The sequence below is a fragment of the Halichoeres trimaculatus genome, unplaced genomic scaffold (assembly GCF_033239565.1).
Source record: "Halichoeres trimaculatus isolate MK-OKI-2021-1 unplaced genomic scaffold, fHalTri1.1 fHalTri1_scaffold_23, whole genome shotgun sequence".
NCBI lineage: Eukaryota > Metazoa > Chordata > Actinopteri > Labriformes > Labridae > Halichoeres > Halichoeres trimaculatus.
This window is the reverse complement of record NW_027437201.1, coordinates 2,776,406-2,804,091: the sequence shown is the minus strand read 5'-3', so window position 1 is coordinate 2,804,091 and position 27,686 is coordinate 2,776,406. Positions and strand designations below refer to the sequence as shown.

Genomic DNA, 27,686 nt, shown 5'->3' with positions numbered 1-27,686 from the left:
CCTGTCGGTGCGTGTTAGCGCCTGGCTTCCCTCGCCCCCGGAGCAAGCCGTTCCCTAGCTAATAGATGCAAAATTAAGCTGATCAATAGATGGCCTCAGCTCATTATTGACATGTTATCGCGGCGTGGGATTTTTGTGCGGGGGTTTTTTGTACAGAGCTAGTCGGAGATGCAAGGCAGGAGGAGCGAAAAGGAAAAAAAAAGAGAAGTTTGCTGTCTTCTTTAAATGACTCAGGCCACTTTATTACAACCCTGAAATGATATTACATTAAGCTAATTTATTCTCACACAATATGTGTGCTATATTCCAGATGCCTGTGCCGTTTGGTATTTATATCCCCAGTCATACCGGAGGAGTAATCACCTGCTCAGTGGTCGGAAATGAGATGGAGGCTTCCTAAAACGCCATATTAAAGATTCATCAATAATTGGCATGTGTGCTGCTGTTTGTGTTGTGAGGGAGGAGGCAGGGTGGTGGTGGTGGTGGTGGTGGGGGCTCTCTTATGGACCCATCACCATGTGATTGAGCTAAGTGGTAATTAACCATGAGAGAGGTATGTTTATGTGTGTGTGTATGCATGAGGATGCTGCTGTGTCAGAGAAGGTGGGGTGCAGAGGGGAAGGTGTGTGTGGAGGGGGTATCGCTGACAGAGTTGATTTGGAGGTGAGCGCAGGGGGCATGTGGTCAGGTTATGGAGGGGTGACACAGCCGCCTCCTTTGACCCTCCTCGGGTCTTATTGTCATGGAAGCGTCTCCCATTTTAATGAGCCCCAATAACCAAACCCTTATTACTTATTTATTCATTAAGCTAGCACGGCAGTACCCCTCCATGAGAGCGTCTAAGTAATTGCTTGAGCAGGAATTCTTCTCTCTGTGATATCATTGTAAATATTATGTTTTGTAACAACCATGATGAATTAAGTTTTAGCTAAATGATCCACAAATAGGATAGCTTACAGCTGAAGAATTAGCCCAGGTGGTTGGGTAACAAATCCATAACCTGAAACCACATTTGAGATCTGAGTTGAACCCTTAAAATCTCAGGCTGCAGGTTCGCTGAGGGAGCAGGCTTCATGAATATGGACGCTGAAGTGCTTCAAGGTGTATGTGCAAGTGTGAAATAGTGTTTGTTGGTTTTGTATGATGCTTTTGTGGAGATTAATTGCCTGTTGTTACGTGTGTGACGCCTTCCACATAATGCTTTCTGATTGATGAATGTGCGTAGGTGGAATTGTGTGATACAGTGTAGTGTTTTCAGAGTATCGGAAGTCTCTGTGAAGCCTGTGAGTGTACACATTCTCTCCCTCTGAGGCATGTTTCACAGCTTCCTTATATCCAGTCTACCATTTAACTAATTCATAGTGAACTCTCGCAGAACAAAACCAGACACCAAACATCAAGGGCAGCGTTCAGCTCTCCTCCAGCACAATACCAAACAGAGCAATCTCCAGCACAATGTGGGCGCAGAAATCAGCCTACTGTTCTCTATCAGCAGTGCTCAGCTGCTGTTCACGGTTTTTACTCAGACCCTGGTTTCTGCAAACAAAGGTGAGTGTGGAGTGTGGGTTACAGTTGCCTAACCTCCTCTCCTCCCTGGCCCTGGTCTTGCGTAAGGGGCTCAGACACACCTAGGCCTGTGGTGTGCCTGTTCACCTCTGTGTAGCCTCTAAGTAGGTCAGTGTGTAAGAGACGGCAACCAAGAAGGTCCAAGGCTTGATCTTTGGCCTGGTGGTCTACCTGCCAAGTTAAGCCGAGCTTCAACTACCCATTGTAACGACTCCAGTTTGAGGGCAGGATATCAAGCACAAGCACAAATGAAGGGTACTGGAAATATCAAGATTTAGGTTATAATTTAAATCGATGAGAAGCAAGTTAGTTCAACTGTGTAGAAAAACATGATTTGAGACTCATCTGAACCTGCAGGATTTTTCAGGGTACAAAGAGCCAGAATTTTCCAAGAACAAAACCAGTTAATCCAGTTGCCACTGAGTCAGGGACTTACTTTTTCACTCTCACCTGGATGTCAGAGTATCGTGTACGGTAGTAAAATCAGGAAGTCATATGTGGTGAAATTAAACTACTTTTGGTTTTAGTGGCCCCTTCAATCTAAAATATGCCTGGTCTGGTAATGGGTACCTTCAATCTAAAACAATATGGTACCAATGCCTGGCACTTGGCAATCAGTACTGGTACTCAACGGTACCAATTTTCAGTACTTTTGTGTGTGTGTTTATGTGGTAAGACAAATTAATTTGTCTTATGAAATCTCAACGTTTTTCAATTCAACATATTTATTTCTCAGTATATAAACTTATAATGCTATGTTCATGTCCAGCATGGAAAACTCTACTCCCTCACTGCCACAAGGATGTATTTAGGTACCTAAATATGGTACAGTCTGATTTTATGTGAATCAGTACTCGGTATTACTGACTGGGTTCGGTCATACGAGGGATGAGTATTGGCAAGAACCTCTAGATACAATACACATCACAAAACACAGGTCACAATACGATAGTATCACGGTGTATCACAATATTGTGATGTATTGCAATATTGTACTCAGTTAACTCGGACAAAAATAGAGTTGATGTATTTGTAAATCAAAATTTTACTCAAATTAAAAGGACCAAGGAAAACATTGATGTCTATGGCATACTGACTTGATCGGTGCAACAAAACCCCACAGTATCAAGATTAGAAATGATATAATTTGGATATACGTTGAGATAGTATTTATTATACAATGCATTGGCAATATAAAGCACAGTCGCTCTTCGGCGCCATCTACCGCAGTGGAAGTGCAGAAGTAATATCATACTTTTACCTTGGCTTAAATATAAATTTTCAGTTTTTCCAAAAATATTGACATCAAGAATTAAAATTTGGATATTGTATTGGAGGTCAAAGTATCTATCTATCTATCTATCTATCTATCTATCTATCTATCTATCTATCTATCTATCTATCTATCTATCTATCTGTCTATCTGTCTATCTATCTATCTATATATATATATATATATATATATATATATATATATATATATATATATATATATATTGCCATATCCATATTTTTTACACGCCTTTAGTCGGTACCTACAAAAGTACCTAATTTGGTACCCATCCCTTAACCCAAAATCAAACTGTAGCTCCACCTTTTCCCCCCAGTGTACCAGCTGAGAACAATTCAAACTATGTTTATTTCTGAACACCTAAAAATGTATGCTTTTTCAAAACTTTTATAAGTTTTTACATGGTCTCCCTGCGCCAGCCTGTTTTGGTGCACTTGCTTTTAGTGATGTTAAGAACGATTCTGCATTAAAAGAAGGATTTGGAGACACAACAAGTAAAGGAGAATGTATGGTGAACGGGTGGTTTGCAAACTAGAAAACTGGCAAAGGGAGGAAGACCCCAGTGAGACAAAGGGTAACACTTAAACGTGGCTGGACCACTTTCTTTGGACTAATTTGACCACACTCGAGTGACCTAATCCCTAGTATTGTTTTTGCTGCCGTTAGGGTTTTGGTCCAATCAGAATTAAGTTTTTAACTTGACTTGAGAGTAAGTGAGAGTGTCTGGTAATAAACTACCTTAATTAGAATTGGAAACTTTCCAGTTTCATGACAAGGTACCAACCCTGTCACCCCATCGGTCATAGGAGCACCCCAAAACTCAACTTCCATTTGTGCCAGAAAGGAAAATAAATAAAAAGAAAGCATCATTCAGACAGAAAAACAGCAAGTGTAGCCCTGTGAAGCAGAAGAAGCGCCTGAAAGCAGAAGCATTCTGCAGCAGAGCCTGGTGCTAAAGGTGCCAGAGCGCCTGTTCATTAGCAGGGCTGATGGAAGACCAGCCAGCTCCTGCTGGCCTTCACCCACCCTGCCACAATATTTATAGAGCAGCCAAGAGATACTCTTAATGACACAGGGAGAGGGACAGTGGGAAGGGGGGAGGGGGTGCAAAAGTCAGAAGTGGAACACTGTTTACTTTCTGAGGCTTGTTGAGAAGTTGGTGTGATGTGGACAGCAATTATGTCACACACTGTCTCTGCCTTTGAGAGCACACTATGTACATCCAGGTGTGTTGTCTTTGTTATAATCCAGCATCTCTTTTTTTAGACTTAATGAAAAGTGGAAAACTTTATTTACAAAAACTTTTGTTGAGTGGATAGTTTTGTATTCTCTTGGTAGTCATGGAGAAATGTGTCAACTTTGTGTTACGCAACCCTTTGAAACATTTCCCTCAATCAGCTGGTGTTTGAACAGCACATTTGTCCACACTTGCTAAGTAAACAGTGTCAGAGCAAAGCCATACTTATCCCATGAAGCAGTGTATAAAAGAGCAGAACTCGCTTTCAGAACTGGCGAGACAAAAGTCAAATACTTGCTGTGAAAAATCTAAATAAAGGACAAGAAAGAGATCAGTGAAAAAAAAAACAAGTAAATCTGTCTTTTATTTGTCTAAGATGTAAAACTGTCTCAGAGAAAGTAGTTCCAAAATCCAGTTTTTACAGCCTAATATAAGGAGGAAGGAAAAGTCTGCGTCGGGCTGAGTGAAGAGGGAGGTCATGTGCTCAATCTCTGTTGAAAAGAAAGAAAGGCTTATATATAAAGTGTCAGGTCTAGTTTTTCTGCAAGACATAGAGGAGGGGAGTTTGAGGTGGAAGGGGAGGTTTTGGATCAGGTCGGCAGCTCCAGTGCTGTCGGGGCCAGTGGAACCCCCAAGCGGTTCTGGCTTTGGAGTAAATATGGGCCCAGCGGACCCTCTCCTGCCCCAGGGCACACAAACCCCAGGCCTTCCCACATTCTACTTTTATTTTCCTGGTTGCAAAATGCCTCTGGCTATCAGAGCAGGTGGGGTGTGTTTTTTTCTTTAATATTTACTCATAAAATGTGCATTAGTAGAAGCAAAGCTGCCGTGATGGGCCCTCTTGTGTCTGCGAACGCTCTCCCAGGTTTGATGAGGAATTCTTGCGCTCCTTGCAGGTTGTCAGTGTATCACAGAACTGAGTTTGCAGGTGATTTTATTTAATACCCAGGAGGATGTTCTGCATTAAGCTTCTCTCTTCCCTAATTACAGAGAATTACTGTCCTTATATAAGCACATGTTTGCGTCCTCTCTTGAACTTGTGAGTAAGGACAGAAACTGGCGGCGATATCTGCACCAGATCAAGACAATATGCTCAGCTCCTGTTTTTAAAGGGATAGAATTGTAGTCAAACTGGAGCGACTAATCTTTTAAGCTCTGTGCAGTTTACTTTCCGAGCTTTGAATAGGCTCCTCTTATGAGCCTTGATCATTTCAGACTTAAATAAAGCTCTTTATAGTAGCGGTCTGATTGGTGTAATCTGCAAGCTGTCAATCCCATCTCTGAGCGCTCTCCCAGAGGAGCTGCAGAGCCTGTCGGCCAGAGGATGTTCAAATGTAGGTGAGTGTGATTGCTCAGGTGTGAATGAGTGAGTAAGCATGTAAAGCATGTCAGGGGTGGGTCACTGTAAGTGTCATTAAGCCTTTAAGGCCCATGTAGAGCTATGTCATGTCTGCGATATGAAGCGGCCACAGATGGGTCAAAGATCTGCTACACTCTCTGGAGCTACACCCAGCATCCATATGCTGATTCTAAACCCAAGCTGCTATGTGTCTGTCTGTCTGTGCCCCCCCTCCCCACACACACCCCCTCCCTGTTCTCACATTGCCCACATGGCTGGAATGCCCGATGCAGCCCCAGCGCTCCTCATCATCTGCCCATTGGACCAGTGTTTGGGAGCCACATTGGCACATAAGGAGCCCTGTTTGTTTGATTGGTTTGAAGCCTCTGCTCTTAATCCAAAACAAAACGAACGCGCCGTGTGGTGGCTGCTGTTCCAGTCACTGGGCCGCATGTGATAAACACATCAGATGGGGCTTGATAGAAAAAAAAACAGTTTGTTGACCAGAAGTAGGCAGAATAATCCTGCACTTTCTGCATTTGTCAGTCACACTAAAAAATGTATAAGTTTTCCCCTGCCCTGTTTTTCGGTCAATAGAGGTATTGACGTTTGGTTAATGTTTGATAGGATGTGGAAAAAGATGGTTTATTTTTGGGGAGGATCAGAGTCAAGCACTGGAACCAGGAAGGAGTGTTTTAAGCCAAATTGCTTCACTGCCAGCTTGTTGAATTAGTAAAAAAGAGAGGTGGGAGCCAGAGTGTAGACATGAGGGGGATGTGTTGGAGCTCAGGATGACCCTCTGTTTGTCTCTGGTCTACTTCCTCTCTGCCACGAGCTGCTGTGACACTAGGACCAGGGCCCCAGCTTGTTTTCACTGTGATGACAGTCAGTGTGGATCTGGGTTAACATTCTGTAGTCCATGCATAACATGCCAAACCTCGGGGCAGAAGCAGTCACTCATTTAGGGGTGACTGGTCTGACATGGAAGTAAAATGTTCAGCTGAAACATACGTTAAAAAACACAGAATGTTGCTTCATAATGTTACTTCACAATGTAATAGTTTTTATTTTTATTTTTTTCTTAATATTTTTATTTTGTCAGTACTTATTGCTTATTCTATTACACTATTGCTATTTTATTTCAGACTACGGTAATTGCGAGATGAGGGACGGTGACACTAAATTTCCTCCTGGGATTAGCAAAGTATTTTTTATTTCTTGTTCGAATTGAAGTCTTTCGTTTTAGCTGGGTTGGTCAAAAGCTGAGGTGTCAGAGCCCTTGAATAAATCTTAAAAAGTGACTCACATGTGATGTGCACTTTTTTAGAAAATATGGCTCCAGATATGGTCTGTAGACATCATTATCAGCATTCAACTTTTTCACTTGGTGTAGCGTTCTAAGAGCAAATTAAAATTATTATTATTTTTAAATATCTAAGAATCGCACTTTATATCAAATCAGCACCCCAAAAATCGTAAAAGACTTGAATTGGTCGAAAAGCTCATTGTCCAGGCTCTATCTAACTCTCCTGTTTAGCTTCCCATCTGGATGGAATGCTACAAAACAAATACATTAAAATAAAATGATTGTTTGATCTGTGTGGATGCTCACTAAAACATAATAAAGTTAACTGTGGCGTCCCCCAAGGTTCGATCTTGGGTCCTCCACTTTTTAACCTCTGTATGCTGCTTCTTGGAAATGAGATCAGTATATGATCATCCCTACCTTCAGTACTCCTTAAGATGTGGTGTCAGGTCACAGCTAGTACTTCAGTCAGTGCAGTGAACATGTGCTGTGATTTACTTTCCCCCTCCAAAAATAGTTTCCAATACATTCTCTAGTAATAAAACAAGCAATAAACAAAAACTGAACTGTGCAATTAGGGGGAACAGTGCTGTACCAGGGTTACAACAAGGCTATCAGTTGATACTCAAGTGTTGGTATTGGAGTTTGTTTAGGGACACATTGGTATGAGAACACATTTTAAAGCTTTCATCAGTTTAGAGGAGCATTATAATTTCACATAAAATCTTCAGAGTCCTTGAAGACTCCCGACCCCAGACCACCAACCCACTTCTTGAGCTTGGGAAAGCAGCAGAGGACAGAAAAAATCGGGACAGTGAGAGTGAGTTCATCCCTCTGTAAGGATTTAGAGGACTCCCTTGTCTTTCACTTCATCAGAGACAATTGAGTCATTCAGGGCCCATTGTGGGGCCGACCAGGCGAGGAGGGGCGCGGGGTAGGGGGAGAGGACTGGGGAGGGGAGGCTGAAAGGGAAGAGGGTAGAAGGAAAAGCCGTCTGCTTCACAACCCGAAGCCAGAGCACAACCGTCGGGTGGCTCTTACAGGCTGGGGGTTTGTGGAGGCGGGGGGCTGCTTAGTGTGTGTGTGTGTGTGAGTGTGTGTGTGTGTGGGACAGGGGGGCAGGAAGAGGGACAGGGGAGAGGAGAGAGTTATCCTGGAACTCCGGAGCAATTTGTCACATCGGAATGGCTCTTGAGTTACCCGGGGGGCCCCCTCATAGCAGGAGAGTTTTCAGGTCGCAGAGTGGGTAACAGGGAGGGGCTTGGAGCAGCCAAGAGGGGTCAGAGGTCATGGCCTACTCTAGCCCAGGCGGTGCGTCCGTTAGCAGGGCAGGCTGGGTGGGTGGAGGGAAAGAGGAAGGAGGCCAAGATGGGGGGGTGGTCGGAAAGCCCGGTGCTTGCCAGGGCTTCGTTTTCCTTGGCATGCTTGTAAAACCTGCAGGAGAGATTAGTGTGTGAGAACATTTGCAATAGCGGGGCTGAAGTGGAGCCACTTGTCAGGGCATGCGCTGCGACACCCTCCCTCTCTCTGTCGTCTTTCAGTGTCTCCCTACCCCACCGCCACACTCAGGGTGTCACCTTCACGCTTCTTACCCACCTACTCAGAATGTCCTCCTGTTCGACCCCGGCCCGGCCGCAGCTGTGTCGGAATATTTGCATGTGTGAGCATGTGTGCACATGCACACGCTATACGACAGGACTTTCCCATGACTGGATTCACAGTTTACCCCCCTTCCTCTCCAGCACGGCGCTGTCTTCTACCCCCCTGTGGCACCCGTGGATACTGTCTTGAATTACCTCATACATGACACCAACCCTGTCACTCTTTTCCTCCTCCTTTACGTTTACAACCCCCTCCTCCTTTTCCCAGCCCTCCCTCTTTCACCCCTTCATGGCAATTAATACCCAGTGTGGGGGGTCCATAAAAACCCACAAGACCTCAACTCTGGAGTTTTTACAACCTTCCTTTTTCCACTCTCAGGACATACAAACAAGCATAAACAAACCCCGTTTTTTAAGCAGTAAAAGCCGTCGTGAGGTCATAAATGAGTGGTAGTTGTGGAGAAAGACCAGGCAGCAAACAGTGTTTTTTTCCTTGCAGGGGCTGTAAGTGAGGACATGGAGTCAATAACTCCCTCCAGCGTCTACCACTGGCAGGCACCCCACAGTGAACTCTTCGCTAATTACCACTGATTTAGACACAGTCTCAGGAAGGGTCGCGACATACTCACTCTCTGACCAGCTCTGACACACACACAGCACACACACACACACACACACACACACACACACACACACACACACACACACACACACACACACACACACACACACACACACACACACACACACACACACACACACACACACACACACAAGCCCTGAGACATGCATACAAACTAGTGGCCACCCTTGCTGGATGGCAGGACGAAGACACTGAATGTGATGTACCTGCATCACAATTGGATTGCTACAGACTGCCAGCAGAGAGACGCAGCTACGTTATATCTGCATTTCACACTTTCTGCATGTGGATGAGAGGACTGCAGTTGCTTGTTTAATATGGAAAAAAATGTTCAAAGTCAGCATTCAAATTTCACCTGGTGTGATAACCCTCTTGATATAACCGAATAATTACATCAAATGAAAATGGCGCAACTTAAAGCTCCTGTGTGAATTTTTTTAGCTTCTTATGAAACAGACTTTAACTGATGTTTATGCCTCAATTTGGCCCACAAAAACAAACAGGACTATCAGGAACAAGACAGTGTCTGTAGAAATCCTTTTTATTTGCCCGTGGACAGCGGAGCAGGGTAGGTGTCTCAAGGCTTGATTTACCTAACCGTTTATCTGCATTTACAACAGCAAATCATTCACAATAAATGTGATTAAAAAACTGCTAGAGGTGTGAAAATATTAATAAGGCAATATATTGAGATACTTTGACCATTTTTTTTTAAATAAAAATTTATAGAGCTTCTACCCTGTGTGTTGCCTAAAGATTGTATAATAAATATCATCTCAAAGTATATCTAAAATATCTAATTTCTAATCTTGATAATATGTTTTTTGTTCTACTGAGCTGGTCAGTATGTCATCGACATCAATGTTGTCCTTTGTCCTTTTAATTTTGAGTAATATTTTGATTTACATAAATATCGTCTATTTTTTCTTAGTTAACTATCTAGAATATCGCAACACATCACAATATTGTGATACATCTTGATACTATTGTATTGTGACCCGAGTATTGTGATGCGTATTATATAGGGAGGTTAGATGATAGGGGTGTCCTGATCCAGTACACTGACCAGTATCGGCGCCCGATATGACTATTTTTGATTTTGTTACATAATTGGGAACGATACAATTTTCACATGTTTTCAGCACTGTGTCATCTACGGCAGCTGTAAATCAAACCACGTTGCTAACACCGCTGTGTGGGACTACTTCTCTTTGGAAAGCAATGATAGTAAAACAGCGTCTGCAACATTTGTAAAGGTACCAGGAGGTACTAACAGGGCTCACTTTAATACAACAAAAATGATTCGTTATTTACAACAGAATCACCCAACGGTGTACGGGATTCATCAGAGAAAGTGATCAGTATCAGATGGGTATCGTCAACACATATGACAAAGATCAGATCAGACCAGAGGTCAAAAAAAAAAAATCTGTATAGGGACATCCCTATTAGATTGTACTGTTTTCGCCACAGGGGGCACCAAAATCAAGCCAAATGCTAGGATTCACTGGAGCTTTAAGGCAGTGAAAAAATCACTTTCTATGAATTATACTTCTACAGTTGAAATGAGGATACTTTTAATGAAAAACCCTGACTACATATGTGCAGAACAAAATCAGTAGAGTTCAGATGTATCATTTTGTCCAGAGAGAATGCCAAAAGGATTGAAACGTTGAAAAGCCATTCTAGCTTTCAGCAGTGTTTGTAAAATAAACATTTCTCGACTTTGTATTGATGAGTATTTTTCTGTGAATGACACCCCTATCCATATTTTTGTAAATCAAACTCATTTTCATTGCATCAAAATTCCTGAAACTTTCACCTAAGTTTCCACTGAGGTCACACCTCTTTGTACACCACCCACTTCTGTGACCTCGGCTGTCATGACCCCTCCCTCCCCCTCTTATAAGGTGGCTGTGACATTGACCTGCAGAGTCTGGATCACAGCATGGAGTAATGTCAACACCAAGCAGCTGATAGGTACAGAGAAAAACCTGCTTCAGGAACTCAAACAAGGTTTTATTTTGATATGAATCTTTCTAAAGTACGTTCCTCTGTTGGAAATGATTATGTATGAAGTGGGAGAAGATCATCTGAGGTAGAACAGTCAGCACAGCACTTGTCATCAATAAAAAAGGCTCCACCCAGTTTATATCAGAAAGACAGATGTTTCTCATGACCCTTGTTTCTGCTTATCTGGTTTTCCTTTACTGTATGTGTATGTGTGTGTGTGTGTGTGTGTGTGTGAGAGAGAGAGAGTGGGAGAAAGAAAGGGAGACTTCTGATAGAGGCCAAGTCAATCATTTATGGAGGCAGTCAGGAGGTCTACCCTGCAGAGGAGCGTGCTGAAACGCCACGCTTTAACCTCTTTATGGCTCACAAAGTCTGACAACAGTCACATTTACGACATGAGGTCATCTTAAAGTCACAAGCGGCGCACAGCGCTCCCTCTAACCTCTGCCCTCTCCTGACTCAGAGTACGTGACGTAGTGGAGTCACCTGTGAGCTGCTTTGAGAAACATTTAAAAAATGATGTGTTTTGTTTTCTGCTCACGCTGTCGGAGCGTTGCTAACAAAAGGAAGAGGATGGTGCTGTGTTTTCGGGTTACACGTCTTCTCCGTTCCCTCCTGCTGGACTCTCAGATGCATGCTCGAGGCCATCCTCACCTCATCCACCATCTGCCTTAAGATCTTTGTTTGCCATGTTTTTCAGTTTCCACACCCGTATGCCCCGTCAAGAAATGTCGTCTCCCTTTTTTTTGTCGTACTTTTAATTTGTTCCTTTTTGATTTCTGCATTGTTAACATGTTTTGTTTCTTTCTTTCCATTCTGTTTCCTTTCTGCCATTCAGTACCTACAGATGAAATGGCCCCTGCTAGATGTTCAACCAGGAGGTCTTCAGAGTAGACAAGCACTTAAAGATGCCAGGTCCCCGTCACCGGCACACATCGTTGTAAGTAACAACTCCGCCCGGTACCTTTTCCTCTTCTTCTCCCAAACTCTTCTTCCTTTTTTTTCATAACAGAAAGACAACAAAGCCTGTTTTTTTCTCTCTCATACCTCCTGAAAACACCTGGAGTGTTACAGCTCTCCTTTTTTTCCCAATGAACGGATGTTTTGATTGAATCTCAGTTGCTAACCAGGCGGTTCATGCACATTTTATCTTTTGTGGGTGAAAAATTAGGTAAGAAAAGGTTGATTCTTGTGTAATTGAGACAGAGTGATTGTCCCTGGGTTGAGGTGCAGTAAATCAGAAGAGAAAGTGATAACATTAAGCAGTTTTACCATCGCTGGTTGACAAAAGAACGCTGGTTGACAACTTCTCCATGAGAGTGAGCCAACGCCGGGCTTCTAACATGATGTCTTTGAGGGAAGTGTGGGCGCTCCTACAGCATTGATTCCCCTAGCCACAGAGTTGGAGGAGTGCTCAGGAAGGAGAGGAGAGTTGGCTGGACGGCTATAGGGGCATATGGAGTACATACACATAACAGAGCATCCACCCCAGGCATGTCGATATCTAAGAGGCTATAGCAGCTCCAGAATGAACAGTTGAACTTAGTAGTTAGCCAAAGGCATCAACTTTTCAGGAGGTCAGCGAAAGGTTGAGCACAGGGAGGTGTACGTATGTGGTCACAGGGTGAGGGAGCCAGGAAAATCAATGAGAGTGGGGTTTGAGCAGAATTAGCGAGGTGATGATGAGCGCCCCTGGGCCAACATCAGCAGAGTTGTTGTTTTGTTTTGGAGTCTTCTGCATATCGTTATGAAAATTTAGATTAAAAAAAAAAAAAAGCATTTGTAATGATTTTAAGTGAAGACGTCTTCCAGTTTGTGTGCTCATGAATGCAGTGTCTGCTGTGGTTACTGTACAGCGCAGGAGCTAATAATACACCGCTGAGCCTTTTTGTTTATGTGCAACAACAACGTCGTTAGCAGTCGCCATGGCTCTGCTGCTGCTCACACAGGAGGTGCTGATGATTTTTATCACACAAATTACACCGTCAAGACACAGCGTCCCTCTGAGTCACATTTGACATTTGATCACTTCAGTTACTTTTATGGCGCGTAATAAATACCATCCCGAGCAGTTACTCAAAAATTGGCGAGCCTCGGCCTCCTTGGTATTCTGCCCGTTTAAGTTAAGCACGTCTTAAAATAGCAGGAGTCGACAAGGCTGTTTATTTGAAACAGAAACCTTGTCAAAAGTTGTGTTTCAAGACAAAGAGCCAGCGATGACAGTGTTATTTTGAACAAAACAACCCCAGCACAGGCCCTCCTTATCTTTCCCTGCGATGCTGCTGTTATTTTTATACCAAAGAGTTCAGGGGCCTCTTCGTACTCCGTTATTTTGGGAGACGCTGAGAAAAGAGTCCCAACTCTTGTGAAGTCATTAAACTGGTCGTAGGCTGTGAAAAAAAAAAGCTGCAGGTAAATACTTGAGGTTTTATGCTGCGATGAGTCATGTGGCTGTAAATACTTGCCGGCTCACATCCACCTCAACTCCTGCTATATAATTCACTTTTAAAGGTTAAAGACGTGTAATTCTCCAACTTTTTAGAAAGCATAAATGACATCATTGTATAATTCATACTCGCTCAGGAATATGCTTTGAATAAACCCACTCAATGACAGTCTATAGTAACAACGGAGCTCTTATTTGTTTAGGTTTGATTGTGTAAAAATAAATTCAAACATTCATTTTTTTCACGACACACTCAGAGCGTTGAAATACAAACAGTCAAGTCTGCAACACTCACAAGCTTTGAACAAACACCAGAATCTCATCACAGAACAGAAACTGGCTGTGGGGCGAAAAACAAACTTGAAACAACAAAGATGGACAACCAGACAGATGGAAAAAATAAGCTCGCGTTCAGCGTTGCTGAAGTGCAGACCTACTTTTAACAACACAATGGATCGACTGTAGAACAAAACAGTGGGCAACAATGTGTTTTTACAACGTGTTGATCTCTTCAGGACATTTTGAAGCAGTGACACCAAACAAAGAGAGTCTGGTTTTAAGGGAAAATGACAGATGAAGCCACGTTATTGGCTTAACTTGAGCTGAAAATCGCCCAAATCTTTGCGAGAATTGCCAACTCTGTAATATTCACAAAACATATTTGTTAGGATGCTTTTAAAATCTTTGTCGTGCTTTCTCTTTAAGGGTTTTGGTTAAATTTTGGGCCTTAAACTGAAGTATGACTGATTAAATTTGGACTGGTGATTCTGTTTTTTTGTCACAATTTGGAACAAACTTTAGAGACTTGTTCAAATTTGCAAAATCTCAACAAAAGGTTAAGAAATCAGATGGATTTTGAGGATTGAGTCTCTGAAAGCGAAAGAAACTCCCGTCATCTCTTGGTTCTTTCTTCAGTTCAAAGAAGAAAAGCGAGAATCACAGTCAAACTAATGTGGTTATCAGGCCTGACACTGATCAATATCAGACCATATATTGTAATGTTGCTGCTCACGTTGCCCAGCCCTATAGTGTGATCTGTTTGATGGGGTACACAGGCGGCTGAGATCAGAGGCATTGCAGCATCGCGGCACAGGCACACAACTCTCCGTTAGCGCGAGTGATAAAATCAGATGTGAAATGCAGCTTGTATTGTTGCTTGCTACCCTCCTGCTCCAGCATCCACCTCTGACTGCGAGGGAAGTGTGATTGAATGTTTCCCTGGTTTGCATCATACTGCCTGTTGTACATACAGAGGAGACAGATGAGTGTGGACAGCTTTGTGAACGCCGGTGATAACCCCACATGGTCTCCTGCTAATGTCACTCAATCACTGAAGTGCTCCTCTCTGTTTTCCCCACATTATGAAGGCGCTCCTTCATGTGGTCTCCTCCTCTATCAGGGCTGAAAACAGTAGTTTCTTTTTGTTTACTAATGCAAAGAAACACCTTGACCTCTCCCTGCTTAGAGCAGTCGCCGGCTCCATCTCCAGTGATAAGAAGCTGTTGATTGGCCCGTGAGATAACAGCGATCAGAAGCCGGAGTGACCCTCAGACAGGTAGAAATCGATTAAAGCAGAGATAGAGACGGCTGAGGAGAAGCCTGGTGGAAAATGATGTCCGAGGAAAAAGATGGAGATGCAGGAGGAAGGTCTCATCGGATGTGGAGAGCTGGAAGAGCGGCTGAGAGAGGAGGAAGTGACCTCACGCAGGCCGCTCTGTCTGAGGGCGCGCTGTATGCCCCTGTTTATCATGCCCTCAAAGGGGGCCACGCAGGGCCCTTTTGAAGTACCTGACCACGCCGCAGGCAGCCTCAAAACCTGCCGCCGCTGAACTTTTATGCTATTGGCTAAAAGTTATTCAATATTTATCCACCTATTGATGTGTATTTTTTGAGGGGGAGACTCTAAGAAATATTTTTTTTTTGCCTCACACAGCTCCTGAGGGAAAGATCATAAACAGTGCCCTCTTTGTCAGCTTGGCTTTTATTGTGATGGTTTAATTTGATATTGTCAGGGATTTTGTGGATGTGTGGATTTAAAAACAGCAGATCAATTAGGAGGTAGTGTGTTTTTTATAACCACTAAAACACTTGAAATGAAGAAATGATTTAATTAATTAACCTGGTAGCAGAAATAATCAAACAAACTTTAATTTCAAGCTTCAAAACAATTTTCTTATTGAGTCGCGTTTCTTAATTTGCTCTTCCAGGAACTGGGGCAGAAACATGCAAATGTTAAGAGCATATACGCAGAAACCACTTTCCTGACATTCACGTGCACACTCACACACACATGCACACACACACACAGGCATACACAGCCTTAAAGTCTAGAGCCTAGCCCAGCTTGAACAATGTCTCCATTGTTTTGTGGGCTTTCACTGGCAGCAGGGGACGGCTGGAGTGTTAACCATTTCCCAACTGTGCCTCCCTGTGTACTCTGGTGTGTGTGTGGTGTGTGTCAGAGGTAGTGAAGCATAGACTCGGGGAAGAGGAGAGGGAGGGCACTTGCTCCAAGTGTATGGTAATTAGTGTGGAGGAAGTGATGGAATCTGGCCATTTTTATGGCCTGTAAGACCTCCCACCTGAGCCTTTTACAACTCCTGAACATGCTTATTTATCCCCATTCAGCCTCACTTGTTCCTCTGACGAGTGTGTGCTGGGAAGAGGCTGTGTGACAGGAACTGATGTGTTTTTGATATTGTTCAATAAAAACCCTCACAGAAGTAAAAACACATCCAACAATGACTCTGTGGATCCAAACGAGCGACTGCACCTCTGGGTTTGTGTTGGAAAAGACAGAAGCGCGATCATATTCACCCTCCTTGACCGCGTCTCTGTCCATTTTGTAGGAATGGGGATAAAGGGGGACTTCCTGTGGTCTGAATAGGCCGTGCACCTGGGTTAGCCAGACAATTGCCCAGAACTCTGGGATGCCTGGCCTCCTCAGCTGTTAATGAGCGACCCCATGGTCAGCAGGCACCACCCACACACTGTCCACAGGCTTCACCTTGAAGGCTTTCTCTGCCTGACTTGTACCACGACCTTAAATTGCTCTTTCTGACTGTATTTTGTACATTTTTCCCCATAACCTCTTTGCCCCCTCTTTTGTCTTCTTTCTGTGAATGCATCCCCCTTTACACCTTCAACCTTTCCAGCAAGCATGAGCCAGTTTTCAGTGTTCAATTTGTGCTTAGGGTTTTTTTTCCAAATTTTTTTTTTCTTTGCATCTGGTCCCATTTTTGGCCAAATTAAAGGACCCCCCTAAACTGATTTGAAAATTATTTGCCTGAAACATGCTGGTAATTCTTCATAATAGTCACTCAGAATTTGACTTTTGGAAGTTTAAAGCTCCTACATGTTGGCGCCCCCTGTGGACAAAGTGGCTCATAATTAGGGATGGGTATTGATAAGGTTTTATTGATTCCAATGCCCTTTTTGATTCTGCTTATCGATCCGATTCTTTATTGATTTCATTATAAATTCCTCTTGTGAATTTTTTAAAGTTGCTTTACAGGTTTTCTGTGCCAACATTTTATTAAGTTTATAAGTAAATAAATAAACAATTGGGCATAAATAAATAAAAATAAGTACATATCACACGTCACTTGACGGTAATGTTCTGTGTTGTTAAATGTGATTGGCTGACGTAGGCCATCTAGTGTCTCAAAGTGGTTACAGCAATGCTTTGGGTTGTTCAGAACATTAAGCTTGCGTGAGTAACTGTGATGTGTTTCTTTAATGTAAGTTAAAATTCTGTCTTAAAATTGAGGTTGATGTATGCTAACCATGAGCATAAAAATGTAATTTCCCATACACATTAGCATCAAGCTAGCACTGTTTTTTCCATATCATTTTTGGTCCATTTTTGGTACATTTCTTTGTATGTCCAGTTCTTCAGTAAAACTTCAAGCAGAAATTCCTGAATCAGAGTTTTCCAGGGAAACTGTTATCTAAATGCTAAGCTAGGAAAGCTACAGTGAATAGCCAATGTAAGGTCTGGCAGTACTGGCGTAATGTAAAGAATCGATAAGGCAATCGTTGAGCATAAAGGCTAATGATGTTAATGGATTGAACCGTTTCTTATTGATTCTTAAAAAAAGCATAAAGCATTTTGTTGCTGATGGTTATTTTTACTTAGGGCATAAAAATATTAATATTAATTTTATATTAAAAATATAAGATATACATGTTAGCTTTAGTTTAATCATCAAACTTGTATAACAATGCTAACTATGATTTATAAATTAAATTTCTCTAAAAGATACTCAGAAATCTTAATGTTCATTTGCCTGTTTTACAACTTTATCTATATCTCTGATGTAGACCCCAGATAGAGACTATTGTGCCTGTGAGCTGTCTCTCGCTGTCGTCTCCAGACAACACATTTCTTCGAGGGGTCACGCTTACATCACCAGCTTGGAGCCAAATTCTGAGGCCGAGTCGAGACGTGGCGTCAGGCCCGGGAACTGTGACAATGAAAATGAGAGCACCTCAGTCTTTGTCCGGCAGTCTGGACGGCCGCTTGTTCTAGCAGACAATCCACTCAGTGTTGGCTTAGTCAGCAACAATACCACAACAATGACTGAGGAGTCTCATCCTGCCTTTATGGACACAACAGAAAACCTAAGCCCTTCAAAGTTAGGGTAGATTGAAAATAACCAATCAAGCAGATTTCAAAATTTCAGCTTTTGTAGAAAATTTGTTGGGATTTGTCCACTAGAAGTGCTGAAATGTAGCTGAGGAAGCAGCCCATTACAACATGTGATTGTAGTCACTGAAGACAGCAGTTGGTTGTGTTGTCTGAGTGTTTCTGTGTGTGTGTGTTAATAGCTCCAGGGAAAAGTTGTGTATTTTCCTTGCTGTGGTATTTGACCGTTGTATAACCTTGCTGAACTTAAGCTACCCCAGGAAACGTGTGACTCTGTGTTGGACATGCACATTTAGAGGAATAATACATATGTGTATCTGTTAGTGTGTGTACTTGTGTGTGTGTTTCACCAATAACCACAGTGTTCACTGTTGGAAGAGTTATCTAGCTGGCCTCGGGGTCAAGCACAAGTACAAATAGAACCCAGTGATCTTTGTGCAGAGAAAGCGACCGGCACAGTAGCTTTTGGAGACCTTTTGTAAACTACAGGCCCTGTTGCTTTTTCCTCTGCATGTTCTGAGACTTTCTACTGGCATGTCCTTTCTTCTTTAGGAAATCAATAACTCCCTTTCCCTATTTTTCCTCTTTCTTCCTTTCCTGTCCTCTACCATCTCCTGAAATCTTGCGGGGAGATGTGAGATCTGAGTTTTTGCTCTTAGGGGCAGTAGATACAAATGTGCCAAGTTAACCTCTGAATGCCTTATCCTCTGAAGAATCTTGTATTTGAACAGCTAGTAAGACTTGGCAGGTCACAGATTTAAATTTAGTACACAGTGAAGTGAAGAAAATATAAAAAAATGAATGCTCTGGGGACCTGTAGTCAGTATTGTAGTTGTTGCGATACCAATATCGAAAATGCTTCAGTTTCACCATAAATGGGAATCAGGTTACAGCATGTATGCCCAAAAATGCCCCAGTCCAATGTAATAAACTATTAGTCCTTCAAAAATTGGTTTAATTTTTCTTAGAAATTCTTCCCCCCACAGAAAAAATACAGACAATCATATAATTCCTTCTATTAGTCATAAGAGACAAGAACAAACAACTAGCTAAAAAAAAAAGATAAAAAAATAACACAAGTTCCAGTTACACATTTTAATGATTTATTGTTTTATTTTGATGTATGATGAAAAAAAAAGTAAATAAGGAGCATAAAATAAAGCAGTTTCATGATAAAACTCCAATGTCCTGTCAGGGAAGCAGGAGCAGAGCTAAATCAGCCTTCTGCTAATGTTAGCTTAATTTGTTGTCTGGAGCATTGTTTGTTTTTAAAGTTTAGATTCCTCTAATAAACTCAGCCAGGTGATATTATACTAAAAGTTGTCAAATAAAATATGAATTGGTTTATTGCAGTATTGTTTCTTACACAGAAGAAGTAGCTCCTTGCTAGGCATCAGTAACAAGCTAGCTAGCTATCAGATTTGTTATCAGGAAGTAAAACAATGGTACCATTACATCTTTAGTCAGCAAAGATTAATGCGCTTACTTCATAAATGCCCTTTTAATAGCTCAAACACTGGGAAAATAATACTTCCTAACCAGAGAGAGATTATTTACTCCTTTGTGCTACATCATGCTAGCTTCCTAGTTCCAGATATTAGGCTTGAAACATCTGTGGTGACCCTGGCTCCCTAGCCCGGCTGAATATCTGTGAAAGTGTAAATGCTGAGGAGATGAAATGTTCTACCAAAGTGAAATAATGTTTTAACAACCAGCCAGCCAGTACCAACAGTCATGTAACCAGAGCAGAGCTGGTTCCCTGTGTTTAAAATTAGTAATAATGGGGCCAAACACGCACCCAGGAGAGAGCTGAGCCAGCAGTGGAGAGGTAGTAGTTTAAATAACTAAAAAGCCAGGGGATGCATTATTTCCAGGGAGGAAATGTTTCTTTTGCATAAAACTTGGCTGCCTGGGATTGTGTGCAGTGTGTGCAGAAGGATGTGTGTATATATTCTGTATATGTATGTGTGACGGAGAGAAAGAGTGTACAAGAGATGGAGAGCTGATATAATTGTGTGACTTGGGAACGTCCATCTTTGCCTTTCAGGGGTCCTTCTGCTGGGAATTCCCCGGACAGTCAGATCTGAGCCTTCACCAATTTCATTTGGTGAGAGACCTTTGAATTCCAAAAATATCTTGTTGGATTTTTGGTTGATTCCACACGCAAATTAACACCTAATGATGATGATTAAAAAAAAAAAGAATCAGAGCAGCCTAAATCCTGGTGATGATTGCTGATAATCATGCTGTGTTGTTTGTGCATTGTGCTTTAATCCAGCGCTGCTGCTTTGTGTGCTTTCTTTATAAATGTCTACAGTGTCAATCCAGATGATGGGATGTTTTTATGAGAGATATTTTGATACACTTTCACCCAAAGTGCTTACTAAACAGAGATTGCCCAGCATTGCGGGCTTGTCGTGATGTATTCTTGACCAGCTTTGTTTGGTTTTAGCTCCTTATTGTGTTTTCTGTTTGTCTCTATCTCGTGCCTAACCTTTATCTGTTTCTGGTTAAGCTTTTGGAGTCACTGCGGCTGTATTTGGTTCAAATTAGCTCACAATCCAACAGCATGAGGGGGGAGTCTCTCTGTTTGTATTTTTTTGTTTTGTTGCACTGTTATGAAGAAAATTCTCTTTATTGCCAGCATCTGGTTCTAAATGCCTCTCAGAGAGGGAGAGGGAGTAATAAGAGACTCTGTTTTTGTGAAATGGATGAAGATTTGGATCAAATTTGACTGGACTTGAATGTGAAATAACACAGCATGTGTTTCTCTAATTCAAAGTATTTCAGTGTCCTCTGTGTATCTTCAGTCATTTTGAAAAGTGGGACCTAAATGCAAAGTTAGAGTTGATTTCATTGAGGACATCAGTAAGCCTTGTTTTGGTTCTCTGGGCAGGAAGACGCATTACAAAGCCCAGAGGAGAACTTATTAATCTCCTCTGAGGCGACCGTGGCTCTGTGGACTGCCTACTTGAATTGTTTGACTAATCAATTGCTTGTTGATTTTGCACACTCTGCAGGGCCTTAGCTGCCAGTAAATAACACAAGTCCTTGAAAAGAAAAAGGAGTAAAAAAGAATGAAGGGAAGAAGGTAAATCATGCTTGATTGTGCGAACAGCTATTAATATGATGGTTTCGTCTATTAGGGAGAAAAAGGAGCATAAAAAAACAACAGCATTCCTTTCCCCATGTCAGCTCCCTGCCTGCCTCCCCTCCTTTTCTTATACAAGCGCCTTTGCTAGAACTTGTTTGACAAGGTCTGGCAGGAATCGCTGTTGGGTGTGCCTGTCTTTCTGAGTGTGTGTCGTACAAACACACCTTTGTCTACACCAGCGTGTCTGTAGTATCCTTGCGTCGAGGGTGCGACTTAAGTTTTGGATGACAGGCAGTCAGAGATAGGTCAGGCCGGGTTAGAAGTTTCATGTGTTTACATACAACAACCTGAACTCGTTTAACCCTGAGCTCTGACTCGCAGGCCTGCGCGAAGTGGACACAGAGTGTGTGGTGGTGACAGGGGTGAGGCTCAGGAGTGAAATTGTTGAATAATCTTATTTGCGATTAATTTCCCAAGATAACACAATTCCTGGGCAGCCAGCCTCGAGAGCGACGACACACTCAGCAGCTCCCTGCGCTACTGTATGAACACTGGAGGCCGTTTCACAGGGAAACTTGTTTTGACAGAACTCCAGGTGTCTCATTGTTGCGGCTGGCATGGTTCAACAGATTTACCAATTAGCACTGGGCTGAGGGCACAGGAAGGGTGGGAGTGAGGGAGAGGAGGGAGGAGAAGCAATATAAAAAAGGGGAGGGGGGTGAGGCAGATTTGGCCGCAGTGATGGAATGAGATGTTGAGTGAGAGGTGCTGGTGAGGAGAGGTGTGGAGGAAGAAGAGAGGAGGGGGGGCTTGAGTAAGAAGATACATGACCTCATTTTTTCAGGGGCTGAGGTTTGAGCCACAGGGAGGAGGGGAAGTACTCAGAAAAAGATGAGATAAGTGCAGGAGTGGAGCAGAGGAAACACTTTAATTTTGCTGATGTGTAAATGAGTGGTTTCATTGTTAATTCGCAGTATTTTGCAGAAGATAAACTCCTCGTACTTGACTCTGCGTTTCTACGAACATCCATCTTCAGGAGCGCTGATTTGTTTTTGCTACCAGTCCCCTCTTGGCTTGCTGCTCTCGCTGCTGTTTGAGGCGATGTTGTGTTGGATTAAACACAATGTTATTACTTGCGCTAAACCCTCTTTGTTTTTCCTCAGAAAAGTCTGCTTCGTTTTCCAGGAAGTTTGGAAGTGAACTTTCCAGAAGGGGTTGAAGTGATTAAGTGAATATCCCAGGGGTGGCCTGCAGATTTTAGAGTAGCTTTTGGCTCCTGAGTGTTATGACGCTCACACACACACAGACACACACGGACACACAAACACGTGCATACCTTGGAGGATGCAGGTACAGGAGATGTGCTTGTTTGAGAAAAAACAGGGTTGAAAATGCTAAACTGAAGGAATTATATCAGGATTGACAGCTTTATTGAAGGTGTGACGAGTTTGGCTGGCGAGAGGAGGATGCTTTTTGAGCGCACTTGATCCGACCAATCACAACAAAGTAGAATCAGGATTGTTTGGTATGTAAGAAGCTTCCAGCACAGGTGAAGAAAAGGGGTAGTTCTTCATCTGATCTTTGAGTCTGTAAACATTGCATGGGACGTCTTGTTTTAGAACTGAGGTCTTGATCTGTCTGTTGGAAAACTTGTGACCTGAGTTCACAGTTCACAGCTTTGAAGCTCCAAAAGAAAAGTTGACTTTCAGCATTTAAGTGTCTGATAAAAGATTAAGCCAAAGAAAAAACAACTCCTGTACAGCAAGGCATAAAAAAAACATACACGAGTGAAAAAAGTTGCTTTTTAAATGCATCATTCCGTTTTTATTTTTTCTGTAGCAATTTAGCAGCTACAGGAAAAAGTTTGGTCTTCATGTTTTAACACCTAAAGCTAAAATATTTGCACCATTCACAGAAGCTGACACCCATATTTTGTGCAGCTTAGGCAAAGCTAGGCTAAGCGAAGGAGCTAATATTCCAGATAAACATGGATGAGTCTTTAAATTTCATCCCTGACCTTTGCACCCCTGTGTCAGTTGTGTAGACATCTTCAGCCGGCCTGTGATGGGAGTGATGCAGACACTGGAGAAGAAAGGCAGATAGTAGGGATAGAATATGAAGACCTGCCAAATTCCCCGAAGAACAATTTACAGTTCTGGATGACTACACTGTCACAGTCACATTTCAACTCTGTGCATGTGTGTGTGAGTGTGTGTGTGGAAAACGCTGGAATGCTGAGTGATTCCAGCGAGCACTTAAGCCGCCTTGAATTCAGCTTTCTGTTCCCGCCCATGTTTTAACAGGAGAGGGGGCTTTCATATTTGGAGTTTTTTCGGGGTAAACACAGTGTTTCTGCTTTGTGAGTCATTTAGCATCGTCCTCTTGTCACCTCCCTCATATATTCCAAACCGTGTTTTCCGGTTTGTTGGGCCAGCCTGAGCAAGTCTCACCCCCCAATTTATTTGATTTGGTTCTTCTTGGCGCTTCCACTGAAGACCTATCTGAACTTTTCTTTGGATTTGTTTGGCTCTGGTTTTGATGTGCGTGTTGTTATTTTTTTTTTCTTCTCCGTCTTCCAAGCCTGTGTAGTCGATAGCGCCTGAGTGCCAGGCCCTGCTTTTGTCTCGGCCCAGGGAAGGAATTAGATGTGAGGCTTTATTTTCCTACCCAGTCGGTTTTCTTTGAGCATTTTTTTCCCAGCTCTTGTGTTTTGTTGTTGTTTTGTTTTTTATAATAGTCCTAGAAGTTTGGGACTGTACTTTCAAGGCAGGTGATGCTAGGGTTAGACTACTCTCTCATACAGATGCAGATGTGTGGATGCTTTTGGAATTTATTCATGCATCCTTTCAAAATAAAAGAGGTCATTGAATGAGCTGTTTTTTTTAACAATACTTATATTAGGGCTGCAGCTTATGATTATTTTAGTAATTGATTACTCTGATGATTATGTTATGATTAATCGATGAATCATTGGGAAAAAAAAAGGAAAGGATGAAATATATAATAGTAAAATTTGCAAAACCAAAAGTGTTGATATTTTAGTTAATGACTATTGTTTGCTTAATGATCTATACAAAGAAACATCATATTTGAACATAGCTTAAGCTGACCAGATGCTACATTTATAAAGTATAAAAAGTGATATGAATGTATTGTCACTTGAAGAATCAACAGTTTGGGCAAAATAACAGAAAATATATTTTTATGTCATCAGGTGAAGAACTTACTGGGCCAAAAAGACAAATAAATAAAAATGTGTCCTCAATCTTTTCACCTGCAGGTCAAACAGTTCGCTCCCTCTGCCCTACCACCATCTGTAGCAGCTAACGCTAATGCTAACGTCGGGTTAATGAACTCCTCGTGGTTTTTAAATGGCGTGACAATTTAATAAGAAGACTAAATGAGTCCTAAAAGACATACCATGTATTTCACAACATATGAAAGGAGTGTATGTGGAGCAGTACCTTGCATCAGTTATGAAAAAACGTTGACGCTTTCACAAATGGATTTTTAGCGGTTTTAGCAATTTGTCATGGCAGCCCTAACTTTTATTAATTCTTTACTTTTTTACATGGAATGGATACGTGCAAAATATGGTCTGTACAATTAAAAAAAATTCAGAATTCAGATTCAAATAGATAATATTTGGGGTTACATTATTAATAAACAGTACGAGCAATCAGGAAAACCCCTGCATCATAACATTGTAGCCATCGGGCTTTACGTAGCTCAAATAGAGTTCCCAGACTTGAGTCCCAAACTTTAAAGAATTGTTTTGTTTTTGAATGTACAGTCTGTGCCAGCCTTTAACAGTTGGTACTTTGTCAGTAATCTGCTGCAGTATAACGTTTTTGCTAGCTGCATAGGTAAGGATGCAGTACATCCTGTTTTTATGCTTTAATGTTAAGCATCGGCTTGGGAGGCCCAGTTAAAGAGACACAGGATCCATCTCCAGCTCTAAACCCAGAATCTTTTCTATCATGGACAAGAGTGATCTGTTAAATGTCTGTGTGATCAGTCTAACCTGAAGGTGTGATGGGGTGAGAGGAAGACCTGGAGTCACATCATCACACCTGAAGTTTAGGAAGAAGGCAATAGCTCCCTCCTGACGTTAAACAGGCTTTTCTTCATGAAGCAGTCTAAACTGATGTGTCAGACCACTTTTTGTTGATGTGCTATAGATGCCCTGAAATGGCCAGACACCGCTTGCAAAAGATGCAGAGAATTGCATTCTGGGAAAGGAAATAAACAAGCCTGTCACCAAAGTTAGGAAGAATCCTTAGTGCAGCGTTACTGTCAGAAAGCATCTCCCATTTCATACATTATTAACATTACCTAAACGCATTATTTGTGTATTTATTCATTCATTTGTCTTGTTAACATCCTCCTGGAGTAAGAAAAACAGCGCGGCCAGACTGGCTGTGTGACAGTTGTGTGTGAGATTTGAATAAAAAGCCCGGCAGCGTGATTTGGAGCGAGACAGGAGCCGATTCGGTGGACACCAGACTTCCTCTCCAGGCTCATTAAGGGACAGTAAGGCGACGATGTCGAATCGGCGCGCACTTTACCGGCCTGCCTTCTTCTTTGAACAGCGTCGCCCTCTTATCTGCAACATGCTCTGTTCCTCCATAACAAGACGCTCCCACTCTCACACACACAAATGCAGGCTCTGTCTGTCTCACTTTCCCTTGCGTGCACACATCCTGCCTACACACACACTCTTCATACTTAGTTTGTGTAGACAGAAAACTCTTAAGTGTGTGGCTTGTCCACAGAATTTTGGCAGCTTTTGTTGTATTTTCTCCTACGCTATCGAAAAAGCCTGGTACTCGTTTTTTTTTTTTTTTCCTTACTCCTTTTTTTCTGCACAGACATCACAAATGGATATTTTAATTGGAACTTTTGGCACTGTCTCCATCTTGTGTTGGAATGGCAGACAAGTGAGTGGCTGGCGAGGGCCGGGGGCCGGGCTGATTGGTGTGTAGCGAGGCGTGCCTAAATCAACTGGCAGCATGAATAGCTCGCTTGATTCTCACTGGCATTCACTGGAATCCATGGCATCTCTTTTTTTTTTGAACAAGATTCTTTCTTTGGAAAAAGTCTGGAATAACCAACAAGGGAGAGAAGGAGGGAGAAAGAATACCTCCGGCTTTCTTGAAGCATGACTTCCCTTTTGTCTTGTTGGTGCAATTTACTCGCCTTTATGCCAACTCATTGTTTTGTTATGTCAGAATAAAATCGCTAACCTCTGCTGTGCTGCATCCCAGCCTCAGAGTCATGCAGCTTTATTTGAAGGTTTCAAAATTAACTCATGGTTATGGAAATAATCACATTACCATAATAAATAAATTACGAATGCACTCTTGATGTTTTGATTTTACAGTCTACCAGCTCAAAGAAAGCGATTAGCCTGCTGGGATTACTGAAAAGAAACAAGGGGTGATGGGATCAGCTTGGAGGATAATTCAGAATATCTGCTTTTTGAAGTGAAGGTTCAGACTCTTTGTTATGCTCCGCTGTAGAAATAGTGACGTCACACTATTATCAAAACCCAGAAACAACAGAAAGTTGATGTTAAGCAGCTGAGAAAACACATTAAACTGTAATTTTCAGGTTAATTGGTCATTATAGTCAATTTATTTTAGTTTTTGTGGAGCATTTCTTCATACAACTTCAGCTTTATTCTGCGATAAAGATTGATGCAAACTTTTCAACGCATGTTTAATCGGCGAACACGACCCCAGAGTAGCATTTTTCATTCACCTTTTAGGAATTTTCAGGAAGTATCCACTTCCTGGATCCAGGGAATTGAAACTGCATACATCACCAGCCCCAAATGACATGTTTGGCCCGACTCCTGCTCCTCTGAAAGCTCGCTCTGGCTCCACTGCAGCCACTAATGCAAACCACATGCTGGAGCTGCGCATCTGCATAAGTACACACCTGTTTAAACTGTGCACTGTCTTTTAGCTCAAACTGTAAATTCAGGCACACTCACGCCAGAGGCAGAGCAGCTGCAGCGCTGGGTCAGGTTGGAGTCATTGTAATCCTGCTTGACATAATGTAGTCCTTGTGTTTGGCTGGGACTGCATGCATGTGTGTGTCTGTGTGTGCAGGTGGGGGTGTGTGATCAGTATGCTGTAAGTGCTGTGTGTGTGTGTGAGGCAGTGGGCCTTTCTCTCAGGGTTGGTAGTCAGTGCTGTGTAATTACCTGGCTGTGTGCCACTGAGCCCCACCAGAGCAGACGGAAAGTGGAGCCGAGTCTTACACAACGTAACACAGCAGCACCTCTGAACCGCTGGCCCAGAGTCAGTCCAGCACGGGGTCAGGGACACAACATGGGATGTGTTAAGCCAAAGGCTCAGCCCGGGGAAATTCTATAAGATGATGAATCAAAATATAGATACAGGATGAGATTAATGTAGTCTAAATAGCCCAGCGGAGGGCTGAATGTGTTCAGTGTCTGACAAGAGGCATCCAGCATCTCAAGTCATACCAAAAA

At 42.4% G+C, this 27,686-nt stretch overlaps 1 protein-coding gene across 11 annotated transcripts in view; it reads left to right on the top strand.

The window, feature by feature from the left end:
- tcf7l2 (transcription factor 7 like 2) overlaps positions 1 to 27,686 on the top strand; it is a 100,524-nt gene that overhangs the window by 27,216 nt on the left and 45,622 nt on the right. For 8 of the 11 annotated variants that reach the window (XM_074663980.1, XM_074663982.1, XM_074663981.1 and 5 more), the window contains exon 4: positions 11,835 to 11,936. The exons of the other annotated variants lie outside the window; for them this stretch is intronic. In XM_074663980.1, the coding sequence (XP_074520081.1) occupies positions 11,835 to 11,936 (102 nt within the window). The remainder of the gene's footprint in view (positions 1 to 11,834; positions 11,937 to 27,686) is intronic. 11 annotated transcript variants of the gene reach the window in all.